Source organism: Sphaeramia orbicularis, chromosome 9 (assembly GCF_902148855.1).
Source record: "Sphaeramia orbicularis chromosome 9, fSphaOr1.1, whole genome shotgun sequence".
Lineage (NCBI taxonomy): Eukaryota > Metazoa > Chordata > Actinopteri > Kurtiformes > Apogonidae > Sphaeramia > Sphaeramia orbicularis.
Genome location: NC_043965.1, coordinates 3685597 through 3699050, shown reverse-complemented (window position 1 = coordinate 3699050; position 13454 = coordinate 3685597). Strand labels below are relative to the sequence as shown.

The window sequence follows — 13454 nt, the reverse complement described above, 5'->3', positions numbered from 1 at the left end:
TATTTACACTTCATAATAAGTTTAGTGGTTCAGAAGTTATTAAACATTTTATATAAGTAGACGATTTCAGTTGATGGTGGATATTTGGGTCTTTAAGGGTTAAACACATGCATCATCACTAAGAGGCAGAGCAGGAAAGCCACGGTTCTGCTGTGTAAGTTGTGACATAATCATGAACAGGAGCAATAAAACCTCAAAAAGCAGTACTTCTGGGCCTCAAAAGTGATCTACAAATGAGGCTTGAACGCTCGGCTGCCGACTCCCCGAATGCAAACTGATACTAATCTATTCATTCATTTTGAGATTAGGCGTATAACTCGGTCTCTGAAGCAGATGGTGTGGTTTGGTGGATTAATTCCTGCCTTAGAAAGCTAAGAACATTTAAAAACATCTGGTCAACTCGGCCTCGGCGGCGGTTTGTGAGCAGCGTGCTCCGCTAACCGCCGGCGGGGTGTCGGGTTTCACCCCGTTGGTTCGTACGGCCGATGTGCTTCCTCTTCTGTTACGGTTGTGGGGAACAGTAAGGAGTTTGACCATATTAGGGCGTCCATGTCATGTTTCCAGCTGTGAGCTGTCGCAGCTGCACACAGTTAAAAAACAACATGATGTGAAAGAGGCGGCAGCGGCTCCTGCTAAAACGCAGATTATTATTCCTACACAGCTGCGACATCATACAGGAATAAAAGAACGAACTCTAACCTCCGCTTACGGAGCTGTGGGAACATTAAAGGGTCAAAAAATAGTCTCAATGTCCCTGTAGGTCAGCGTCATGTTCTATCAAGAATCAATACCGAGTTGAATTTTTGAGGTTGTCAGCTTCTGCCGCATAAATTGATGTATCTAAGGTTACTAGGTTAGGTTATTAAACTATTACCATCATCTTCCTTATATAGATTAGCTTGGTGGATTATGTAAACTAGTGGTTGTCTATAGTAATAAACTACAATAAAACTAAAATATATCAATAAATTAGATTCAAGAGAACAATGAAATGCAAGAAGTGGCCAAGACTAAAAACAAAACCAATGTCTCTGTATGTCAGCGTCATGTTCTATCAAGAATCAATAGAAACTTGAATGTGTGAGGTTGTCAGGTTCTGTTCTATGCTCCAGTCACGTGGTCTGGATGCAGGAGATCAATCTAACTATAGAAGTGGGCGGGACTTTCACTGGAGGAGAACTCAACTAATTCATTCAAAGTCCATAAATGACTTCTATCACTGATCAATAGGAACTAGACTGATATCTGGAACCATTTGCATGTTATAAACCATCAAAATATGGACCATTAGAAGGAAAGGAACATTTTTAACATTTCAGAAATTCGAAAAATTTTGAAAATCAAAATTTCTCAAAACTGCGAACAAACTTTGCAAACGTTGTCCCAAAGAAGATGAATCTAAAATTTGAAATGATTCCGACCATTAATTTCAGAAAAGCAGATTGTTGAAATCTAGACACTGGGGACCTTGAGTTTGACCCTTCAAGGTCACTCAAGGTCAAAGGTCATGGGCTCAAACGAAAGTCCATATGAGACTTCCTATCAGTGATCATTAGGAACGATATTGATATCTGTAACTATTTACAAGTTATAAACCATCAAAATATGGACCATTAGAAGTAAAGGTACATTTTTAACATTTTAGAAATTCGTAAAAAAAAAAAAAAAATCATAATTTCTCAAAAGTGTAAACAAAATTTGGAGACATTGTCCCAAAGGAAGACACATACATTTGAAATGAGTCCCGACAAGCAGTTTCAGACAAGATTGTTGAAATGTAGACATTGGTGACCTTGAGTTTGACCCTTCAAGGTCACTCAAGGTCAAAGGTCATGAACGCAAATGAAAGTCCATGTATGACTTCTATCAGCGCTCAGTAGTAACTCTACTGATATCTGTAACCATTTACATGTTATAAACCAACAACATATGGACCATTATAAGTAGAGGCACATTTTTAACATTTCAGAAATTCATAAAAATTTCAAAAATCAAAATTTCTCAAAACTGTGAACAAAGTTTGTAGACATTATCCCAAGAAAGATTGAAGAATTGAAGAAATTGTTTACGAATACGGCGACTACAACGCCTTCACAATAATAATAATCGGTTGATGAGATAAAAAAGAAGAGGACTACCAAGGCTGCTGACGGATGCAAGATATCATCTATTTATATCAGTGTGATGACCACGCATGATGTTTTGAGTCACTCCCTTCAGGCTGTGCAACTTCCAACTCAACACTGTGACACTCACTTACTGTATCCCACACACAGGACGCTACAGGAAAACACACACTTCCCTGTTTAGTCAAACTACTGCCACAGTTTTACACAATGTTAGGAAATAAACTGTCATCAGGACAACTTCTGTTTGTATCAGCGCCGACCGGACGGAACATACCTTGTCTGCCGAGGTGGGACGCATGAGGGAGACTCGGTCATACTGTCGCCGAAGCAGAGCCCACAAAGCATCGAGACGACCCTGAAAAATACAGTAAAACAGTTCAGCAAAAGGACGTCACACAGCTGCATGCTCATTTACACTGCATGAAGGAATAGTAAAATAAAAGAAACACACAGGGAGAAAAAAAAGCAGCTACTTCTAAAAAATATCAAGCATGGAAGTTCATTTGAGGCTATGAAAGTAGCACCATCTGGGGTTAAATGTCTACCAAAAGTGTCTTAGTGTTTATTTAGATTTTATCTGATCAACCTGAACTTCATTTATAGAAAACAGGACCAATGTCTCTGCATGTCAGTGTCATGTTCTATCAAGAATCAATACCCAGTTGAATATGAGAGGTTGTCAGGTTCTGTGGTCTGAAAGTCCGTATACGACTTCCTATCAGGATGCTTCTGGGTTTATTTTGGTACCTGGCGCTTTTCCAGCTTTTTAGACCCAATAATAAAAGGTAAATGCAGACATATTTCCCCCCAGCATGGACCTAATGATGACCTCAGATAAATGCAAAAAAAATTATATTATTACTCTGAGCCATCCCATAATTAATGATTTTTTTAAAAAATAGTGGGGCCAAAAGTAGGACCCAAACTGGGACAGTAAACGGTACCTAGGTGTCAGTGCATTAGATGTGAAAACATGTCTGTAAATGGTCTTATACAGACTACAAATAAAGACACTGTGTTAAATGAGTCGATCCTAGTGGTTATTCTAATTTGCAAATGTGGGTTTTTCATGAATCTCAGTCTAATTCCAGGTTTGGTGTGGAACCCATCGTGTCCACTGGTGTTACACACGGAACCTGGACATTTAAACACAAATAAACTGTGAGTGATTTTGCAACAGCGGTCATTTTTGTGAAACATTCAGCCTTGGATAATTAGTTCAATTCCCAAAATGTACCTGTGAGAGAATAAAAAGATATGAAAAGAAATAGTGCGTAACTGCCATGTACTTTTTATCGTGGTACATGTGGATTTTTGTATAAAAAATAATATAAAAAAGGTGTTTTATCTGAAAAATAGCTTTTCTTTTATCTCAGTAAGTATTTATTTTTAAAATAGACCCAAAGTGCTTCCAAACTTGCGTCATAACATTAGTCTACATCTGGTTTGAATTTTTAGCCCCTGTCCTGTTTTTAGGACCAGTTTCAGAGAAGAACCCATCAGTGATCAACAGAAACTATAGTGATACCTGTAACCATTTACATGTTAAGAACGATCAAAATATGGACCATTATAAGTAAAGGCACATTTTTAATATTTCAAAAATACATCAAAAATTCTAAAATCTAAATTTCTCAGAGGATGAATATTTTCTTTCTTTAAAGGTTAAAGAATTTTGACTTTGCTTAATGAAAGTATTTCGGATTTTTTCACGGGATCCGGTTTATACTGGTCTACAAGTCAAATGCTTCCAGAATAAAAGTAGTCACATTTTCCCACGTGTGAGTCACTGATAAAGAAAAATCCAGTCCTAAATGCTGGCTGGCTGAAGTTTCACAGATACAGTCTTGGGTCAAAATGTGAAATTGGAGAATTAACCCGAGAATGGGTTGAACTCCAAAGGAATATTACTGCCAGAGCTACTTCAAAACATTGTCTGCACTTGACAATACATTCACTTTACAAGTTCTATCAGTGGAACATTTATAAATCTATTGGATAAATGTACATAAACAAACATATATGTGGAATAACACTTTATCATATCCTCCTGAGACCCAGTAAGTAAGTAAGTATTTTCACCATTTTCTATCAAATAATTGCCCTGGGAAAAAGACAAATCCAGGCACTCACTTGGTTGGAAAATTTAGAAATTGTAAAAAGCCTTAATTTCATGAGGGACTGTAGATTAATTCATTGTGGCTGGAGTTAAAAACACACCAACATGTGTCAGCATGCACCTTCTTCAGGGTGTTACAAAGAAAGAGGAAGACACTCATTTATACTGATGGACTGCAGGTGTGGCAGCCAGTGAGACAACAGCAAAAAGTTTTTCAGGCACTAAGTGGAAGGAAGTAGCCATTCTCTTGTAATTAGAGGACAGAATATGTACAAAAAAGGGAAAAATAAACGAATACATAAAAAATAAATAAATTAATACATCATAAAACAAATATATAAATACAAATAAATCAAAAATAAAATAAAAACAAAAATATTATAAGATGAGATAAAAGAAAAATGAAAAATACAAAAATTAATAAGATGAAAAAAATGTAAAATTAAAAAATGAAACAACACTAGAGTTCGACATTTGAGGAAATAATTTTGAACTCATAAATAACATGATAAATAATTGCCTTAATTAGAAACAGCATGATGCAACAGTTTTTTCATATATATGAAAACATCTTAATTTATATAATATCTTTTTCAATGGAGATTTTCATTTATTTATTTATTTATTTTTCCTTGTTTTTTTAAAGTAAAGCTGTGAAACTCTTGTCCACTACAGAGGACAAAAATGCATTGCTGGTCTCAGGAGGACATACCTTAAAAACATCATCCAAAAAGCACTTTTGTCATTTGTTTTCAAATTAATCTTATTAAAATACGTAACATTTAGCATATTTAATCTCTAAATTTCTAAATAAATAAATAAATTGTAGACCAGTGTTAGTAGTACAGAAGCAACTCCCATTTTCTGTGCAGTAAAATTGCTGTTTTTGCTCCAGGAGTCTGGTGGGTATGAAGACAAAGACGCAGCAGCTTCAGTTCAGTGTCAAAAAAAGGTACAGAGCTGAAAATACTGTAAATGTATCTACTCATACTGACTGGTTTAGATGTCTTATTTAGTTACATAAGGTATGAAACATCAGGAAAAAAGTGGAAAACTGTCTGATTATCTGTATACCTTGATGGGGGTGTACCACTTGTTCTCTGCCTGGCGGAGGGTGGGGGCCGCTTTGGGAGGGGGGCGTTTGATCATCGGCTCCTCTACGTCTTCAGGTATGGACACGATGGCGTTCTTAGCTTTCTCCAGCCGGGCCCCCTCCTCAGTCGAGCCTTTTTCTCCCCAACGCACCTGCACAAATAAAAACAAAGACAACATTTGTTATATATAGTCAACCTGACATCAACAAAACACAACATTCCCTCTTGAACAGTCATGTTTTAGGAAATGTAAACCTGTTACTGTCAACTAAAATACACAAAAATATGCTACATTCGGGAAATCTGCAAGTTTGATGAAGCCAAATTTCGGACTTTTTAAGACGTTCCATTTCCATTTGTCCATGAACGCCTCATCCTCCATCCATCAATGACTGTAGGAGGCTCCACTCATTCACATCTCCATTAAAATAATCAACACTAATTACACATTGGACTAATTCTATATAAAGATTTACAAAGAAAATATAGTTTTATAATTTATTGTGTCTGGGGGATTTTTAAGACCTTTGAGCGTCAGGTTTAAGGGTTAATTATCAATTTTATGGATAATTAATGTCTAAATTTTGAACAATCACATTTGTTTATATATATATTTAAGAAAAGAAAAATAATATATGATGCATTTTAGGTACAATGTCTTGAATTGTTTTTCTTAGTTTAACCAACTGAATCCCCTCCCTCCCACCCTTCCACCCTTCCCACATACATACATACATACATACATACAAACTACCTCTAAACATGGGGCAAAACAAAACAAAACAAAACATAAATAAATAAATACATACATACGTAAACGATCACATTTTAGGATCTGTGGACACCCTTTTTTTTTTTTTTTTTTAATTTTGGGGTGGGAGGGGGTATTAATGCTCAAATCCTGGTGTATGTTTCTCTAAAACAAAGATAAGCAGTGTCTAAATCTGACAATGAATGGTTAAAAATGCTGAACCTGTAGCATTTTGTAGCATTTTTGATACTTTTCATGCATGTATAGAAGCCCTCTTGGTTAACATTAAGCGACATTGTATGATTGTCGTGTACCAAGTGAAAACTCTAATAAAAACTTGAATTATAAAAAAAAAAAAAAAAATGCTGAACCTGCTGTATGAAATCAAATGAAACTCTTTCATAACAAGATATAATGGACACTATAGTGTGTTTGTATGTGTTTAGTGCTTTATTTCAGTGTAATTCAGTGTTTGTTCTGTAGTTCTTTGTTGTTGTTTTTTTGTTACAGTTCAGGTTTCTGTTATAGATACCACAGAGGCTAATGTACAGTGTTTATATACAGGTTTGATGTGGATAATTACTGTCATTTTTGTGAGACCTGCAGCTAACATCTTCAAATAGTCTGATCAAACACCATCCAAAGACCAGAGACGTAATTAACATGATGCAAACACAGAAGGAGAACTACAAAGTAATTTTAACAGACGAATACATCAGACGATATAGATCCATATGTACAGTGCACATTAAAAAGCACATTTGTAGGTAACATCATGTGCTATTGTGTGTGTGTGTGTGTGTGTGTGTGTGTGTGTGTGTGTGTGTGTGTGTGTGAGTGCATCGTGTGTGTGTGTTGGATAAGCTGTCCTGATTTTTAATTGAATTCATCACATCTGTTGCAATGAGGAGATAAAAACTAAAAAAAAAAACAAAAAAAAAAACCCCTGCACCGGCCGTCACATGAATAGGGCGAGGTGATTAATTAGCGACACAGTTTTCAAGCTGTACGTTAAGCCGTGACAATATAGAACAGCTTTTCAAAATCATCTCTGGGATCCAACCCTGGCCTTCTGCATCACCAAGAAAAGAGGCGGATGCATGAATAAAAGATACGCCGTCACCTCGGCCGTTTGAAACGTCAGCAGCGCCAAAGCGGTGGAGGTGGAGGTGGGGGTTTTTTTCTCAGCGTGGCGTCTTAAATGCGGATGCAGAGGAGACGACAGGTTGATCTTAACAAGCACCTCGGTTTCCATCTGCGGGGAAACGCCGCCTCAGAAGTGGAGACGAGCCTGTCGGTGACAATCAACCTGCCACGCAGAGAAGACGGCGGCGGGTAACCAGGCCCGCTGCACGCCAACACCCGTGGGAGAAAAGTAAAGAGGAGGGAGGTCCCCGAGGATGCTGGGAAATCCCTGTAACACCACCAACTTCCTCGGGGCTGAGAAACAACAGGGGGTAAAGAGAGGAAGAGTGAAGAGGAGGAGGAAGGGGGGGGGGGGGTGCCTTTAAACCTGGATTCCCTTCGGAGGAGGCGGATAACAAACACAGGGCTGGAGGTGGAGGTGTAGGGGTGGGGGTGGGGGGTTGGATATGTCAAGTTGACAGCAGCACTCAATCCTTCATCCTGGAAATGACTTGATCCAATCAGGCCCGGACGGCCAAGGACGACATGGCAGGGCCTGTCATGTCCCAGTCGTCAGCGGCGGTCAGTCGGTCTGTTCCTCCTCCTCCCTCCACCACCACCGCCACCGCTCAACTCCAACTTAGGGCTTCACAGAAAACACCCAGCGTCAGCACTTTCCTCTGAACATGATGCAGATTCACAGACTAACAGCTGTGAAACACACATCACTGACTGATGGGGAGGGGACCCACAACTGGTCCATGTAGTTTGATAGAAATATTTATATAAACAAATTTTGTACTTTTCTCTTATATTTCAAAGTCTGTCCTTTTATTTTCTCTGCACTTGGTCGTTGTGTGTTGGTGCTGTTACCTGTGAAATTTCTCCACGGTGGGATAAATATCTTATCTTAGAGAACTGTTTATTGCTGTTCTGTGTTTAACAGCGTGTTTAACCTGTTTAACCCTGACCATATTTTCAGGGCAAAAACGCCTAAACAGACATACCCAAAGTAAATGAAGAATTCCTTCACAGTAATAAGGTTCATATGGATGTTCTTGGTGTCTATGGACATTTACAGACCTCACAGAATCTATTCCCATTGTCTAAAATATTGTATCTATTACTGTGCCTGAGTAAACTGGAACAAACTAAAAGAGAAAATAGAATTTTTTATCCTCGCCTGTTTTTTTTCGGCTGGATTGATGATGATATGCATAAATTAATTGTTCGTGTTGGAGATTTTTAATAGCGTATATTTCACCCCACAAAGATTAAAAATCATGTTTGAACATTAACATTTGCACTAAATACACTTTTGATGTACTTTTATTAACATTAGGGTCTAAACTTTGAGCAAAAGTTGAAAAAAACATCCACTGTCCTGATTTATTATATTTTTATAGTAGATGAATATTAATATAGTTTTTTAGCCCTAATATAATTTTTTAGCTAAAGGGGTTAATATGTATAATTGGTGTATATATGTTTAAAGTTTTATATATATGTGTGTGTGTAAGTTGTCATTGGTCCAGGTTCCTCTAGGTTCAACTGGACTTGTTTCCCTTTTCCATTTCATCAGTTCTAATAAAAACACTTAACACTTAAGTTCATTAGCATATGGCATAACACCTGCACAGACCACTCCCCCCACTGGGTTATAAGTCCACCCCCCCCACACACCCCCAGCTATTGAAGCTACTGAAGAAGTCTCTATGGATGAAATATGTATATATGTATGTATAAATGTATTTGTTTTTTTTGTTTTTTTTTGTAGTATTGATCAGTTCTTTCCTGCTACTTTAATTATACTTGCATGGACCAAGAGTCACACACACAAATGTCCCCAGGGGCTAAACCCTTTGAGTGCTGAACAAACCTTGGGCCGTATGCTTGACATCCCTGACACAGGAAATGATGACATGATGCGGACATCCACAGTCCTTCGCTTACCAAACTGTAATGTGAAACTAAGCCGAACCAGAATAAATGTATTTACTGCGATAAAGTCTTTAACATTATTGATCGGCCTGATGCTGCAACTCTGACCTCCATCCGTTTGATTCCTCCGGCTCCTCTTCCTCCGTAGTACGAAGCGTCCACCGTCGGCCACTTCTTCTTGGGCAGCGCCTCCGGCTCCTGAAAAGAAACAAAGAAGTAAATATGACCTTATCTATAATAGAGATTATAAAGCAACTTTAATTTGTCTGTATAAATAAAACTGGCTCTTCTACTTCTGCACAAACCTGCAGGTCAAAGGTCAAAGGTCATGAAGCCTCTGTTCCTTTTCCTTTTTCCATTGTTCTATTGATTTTACACCAATTAATCACATCTGAACAGGAAACACTAGTGTACAACATTTCCTCAGGAAAACAGCAGTCATGGTTCTACTTTACTACTGTCGCTACTACCATGTACTTAATTATGGGGTTTTGTGTTAAGAGTCAGTATTCAACATTTCTATTCAGATGTCACTTAAGTCTAATTTAATCCATAAAGACCCAGTGCTACTTTTATGGCAGTTTCCAAGTGAATTTCTCTCGGTTTTTAACCTTTCTGAAGTGATTTATCACCATTTATTATAATACTATCCTCTGTATTTTGCATTTTTCAGTGTAAATCAGGTATTTTCCTGTATTTAATCCATTGATCATGTAGATGTTCATAAAAACTCAGATTAAAGTTGAGGGTTATTATATCAGAAACAGACAAAACCGAAGACAAAGGGACTTTTTTCAGTCAAATCTCTCATTAACTGAACATAAACTCAGTGTGTCCGTCCACTGTCATTGATCCAACTCCATGGGTTTTACTGGTGAATCAATGTTGTAGAAAATGACAGTGTTTCCATGGTAACTACAGAGCCTCTGAATGTCCAAATGGGTCATATCTGATGACCATGAAAAGATGAAGAACTGTATTTTACACCAATTATTTCCATGTATCAATAGGATTAGTGTATCACCAGGTATTAAACAGTTTAGATCAGTAGATGGTTTGTGTTACCGGTGGCTGTTTGGGTCTTTATGAGTTAACCTTTCTGAAGTGATTTGTCACAATTTATTATAATATTAACCTCTGTATTTTGCATTTTTCAGTGAAAAATCAGGTGTATTCCTGTATTTAATCTGTTGATCATGCAGATGTTCATAAAAACTCAGAGTAAAGTTGGGGGTTATTATATTACAAACGGAGAAAACTGATGAAAAAGTGACTTTTTCAGCAAAATCATGTATTGATAGGATTAGTGGAAGAACAGGTATTAAACAGTTTAGATCAGTAGATGGTTTTAGTCACTGGTGGATGTTTGGGTCTTTATGATAATTGATCTTTTCCTTCCTGATACTTTTTATTATATTTGAATGGAACAACTGTAACACAATAATTCCCCTTGGGATTAATACACATATTAATATAATAACAATTATAATACTATTAATAAAGCATTCTGATTGTGATTCTAAAAGCATTAATTGTGTTTGGTTAATGCTTGGATTCATGTTCCCTGGGTGTTCTGTGGGTTTCTGCTGTAATAATGCCCCTTTGTTTTGGGTGTATTAGTATTTTGTGTGTGTATTCTGGGACCAGGCTGTGGCGTTGTACTCACAGGTGGTGGAGGACGGGAAGGTGGAGGAGGAGGTGGCGGGTCTTTGATGACCTGGATAAACAGAAAATGCAAAAGAGTGTCAGCAAAAAGTCCGTCAAGGGACGAGCGCAGACACGGTGAAACCTTGTCAGGCTGACGGCGGTGATTCATGACAGGTGACTGAGTCAAACAGAGACGTCGGCGTGCGGCGAGCGGGAGGCGGTGCTGCAGCTCGCGGGCGCTCCGTCACCCCGCTGACTACTGATTACAAGGATTCTGCTTGTAAACCAACATCAGGGGCCCCCCGTGCAAAATAAAGAAAAGCTCAAAATCAACTTGTTGACAGGGGAGTCTTTGGGGCGAGCGCTGCTGCCCGTTTAGCTCTTAATTAATTGGATGGGGTTCAGTGCTTCCAAGCAATCCTCCCAATCATAAAGTCCTAAGGAGTTAATTAGCTCCAATGAGATACAGAGGAGGAGGCTCGGGCTCAGATCCAAGTCCCGTCTGCATGGAAGACAAGTGGCACATTATACACACAGACAAAAAGAATAAAAATAGTTCCAGTGTCCCTGTATGTCAGCGTCCTGTTTTACCCAGAGTCAGTCCCCAGCTGAATGTGTGAGGTTGTCAGGTTCTGTTCTATGTTCTAGTCCTGTGGTCTGAATGCAGCAGAAGTGGGTGGTACTTTCACTGGAGGAGAACTCAACTAATGTTATGGTGTTATAAACCATCAGAAAATAGACCATTATAAATAAAGGCACATTTGCAATATTTCAAAAATTTGTAAAAAAAAAAAAAAAAAAAAAAAAAAAAAAAAAAAAAAAAATAATAATAATAATAATAATAATAAATAAAATAAAATAAAAACAAATAAAAAAATAAATAAAATAAAAAACAAATAAACAAACAAATAAATAAATAATTAGAATTTCTCAAAACTGTGAATAAACTTGTAGACATTGTCCCAAGGAAACTACAAATAAAATTTTAAATGAATCTGACCAATAGTTTTAGAGAACAAGATTGTTGAATGGCAGACACTGGTGGCCTTGAAATTGACCCTTCACGGTCACTCAAGGTCAAAGGTCATGGACCCAAATCAAAGTCCATATATGACTTCCTATCAGTGATCAATAGGAAATATATTGATATCTGTAACTATTTACATGTTATAAACCATTAAAATATGGACCATTATAAGTAAAGGCACATTTTTAATATTCACAAAATTTGTTGAAAATTCAAAAATTTAAATTTCTCAAAACTATGAACACACTTTGTGAACATTATCACAAGGAAGCTACATACAAATTTTACATTAACCCAACCAATAAGTTTGAGAGAGCAAGATTGGTGAAATATAGACATTGGTGACCTTGAGTTTGACTCTTCAAGGTCACTCAAGGTCAAAGGTCATGGAGCCAAATGACAGTCCATATATGACTTCCTATCAGTGATCAATTGGAACTATATTATCAGTTCTGGGGGGGGGTCACAAAATCTTGTATCATAAAATGTGAATTTCTTTCTTTTTTTTGGATTGTACTTTTGGAGATGCACAATGAAAATAAATACAAAATCAATCAAAAAAAAAAAAAAAAAGTTACTATATTGATATCTGTAACCATTTACATGTTACAAATAACCATCATCAGAGTATGGACCATTATATGTAAAGGCACATTTCTAATATTTGTATATTGAATACTATTGTATATTTTTAATGTTTGTACATTAAAATGTGTATAATTGTGAACAGTCTTTGCAGACATTGTCCCACAGAAGGTACATATAAAATGTGAACTGAATCCGACCAGTAGTTTGGTGGGAGTAGATGTTTGACAGCGGTGGCGTGCCCGGCGGCGGCATTGTTCATGACAACAGTGGATGATGACACGGCACCTGAGGAGCAGGTTGTCCACAATGTGATTCCACTCAAGGACAAGATGCCCCGACTGTGTTTTTCAGATGTGCAATGCAAAGCAAAGAGCAGCCTGACAGTGACATTTGTCAGGTGTCAGTCTTCACAGACTGCTGTCCAACTTTTGCTGCGGGTTTGCTGAAGCGCAGCCGTTGGGTCTTTGAGAGGAATCCGTGTGGACAGACTGGGTTTGTGTTCTCAGGTGTCACCAATCCACTGGTTCCTGAGCGCCGCCCAAACTCTCTGGGATACAGCCTCATTCTGTGAGAAATGTGGGATTTAAGTGACTACAGACGCACAGCACCGCCAAAACACAGCATCTTCTATTCTTTACAGCATGGGTGTAAAACATACGGCCCGTGGCCCAAAACCGGCCGCCAAGGAGTCCGATCCGGCCCATGGGGTGAATTTATGAAATGAAAAAATTACACTGAAGATATTAACCCTTTATCGGGCAACTGACTATTTTTAGTCATTTCCACACATTACAAGTCAGTGACAGCAACAGTTCCAGTGAGGACAGTGAGGAAACAATATTGCGTCCAATGTGGTCTCCAGGGTCTGTAAGGTCCACCTCTGAGGTCCAATGTGGTCTCCAGGGTCTGTAAGGTCCACCTCTGAGGTCCACTGTGGTCTCCAGGGTCTGTAAGGTCCACCTCTGAGGTCCACTGTGGTCTCCAGGGTCTGTAAGGTCCACCTCTGAGGTCCAATGTGGTCTCCAGGGTCTGT

At 38.1% G+C, this 13454-nt stretch overlaps 1 protein-coding gene across 1 annotated transcript in view; it reads right to left on the bottom strand.

The window, feature by feature from the left end:
* Window positions 1-381: 381 nt before the first annotated feature.
* Window positions 382-13454, bottom strand: part of antxr2a (ANTXR cell adhesion molecule 2a) — a 107993-nt gene continuing 94920 nt past the window's right edge. The window contains exons 13-18 of the mRNA XM_030143193.1: window positions 10826-10876; window positions 9268-9357; window positions 5323-5493; window positions 2404-2484; window positions 700-713; window positions 382-499 (exon numbers count right to left, since the gene is read on the bottom strand). Coding sequence (XP_029999053.1) covers window positions 382-499; window positions 700-713; window positions 2404-2484; window positions 5323-5493; window positions 9268-9357; window positions 10826-10876 — 525 coding nt within the window. The remainder of the gene's footprint in view (window positions 500-699; window positions 714-2403; window positions 2485-5322; window positions 5494-9267; window positions 9358-10825; window positions 10877-13454) is intronic.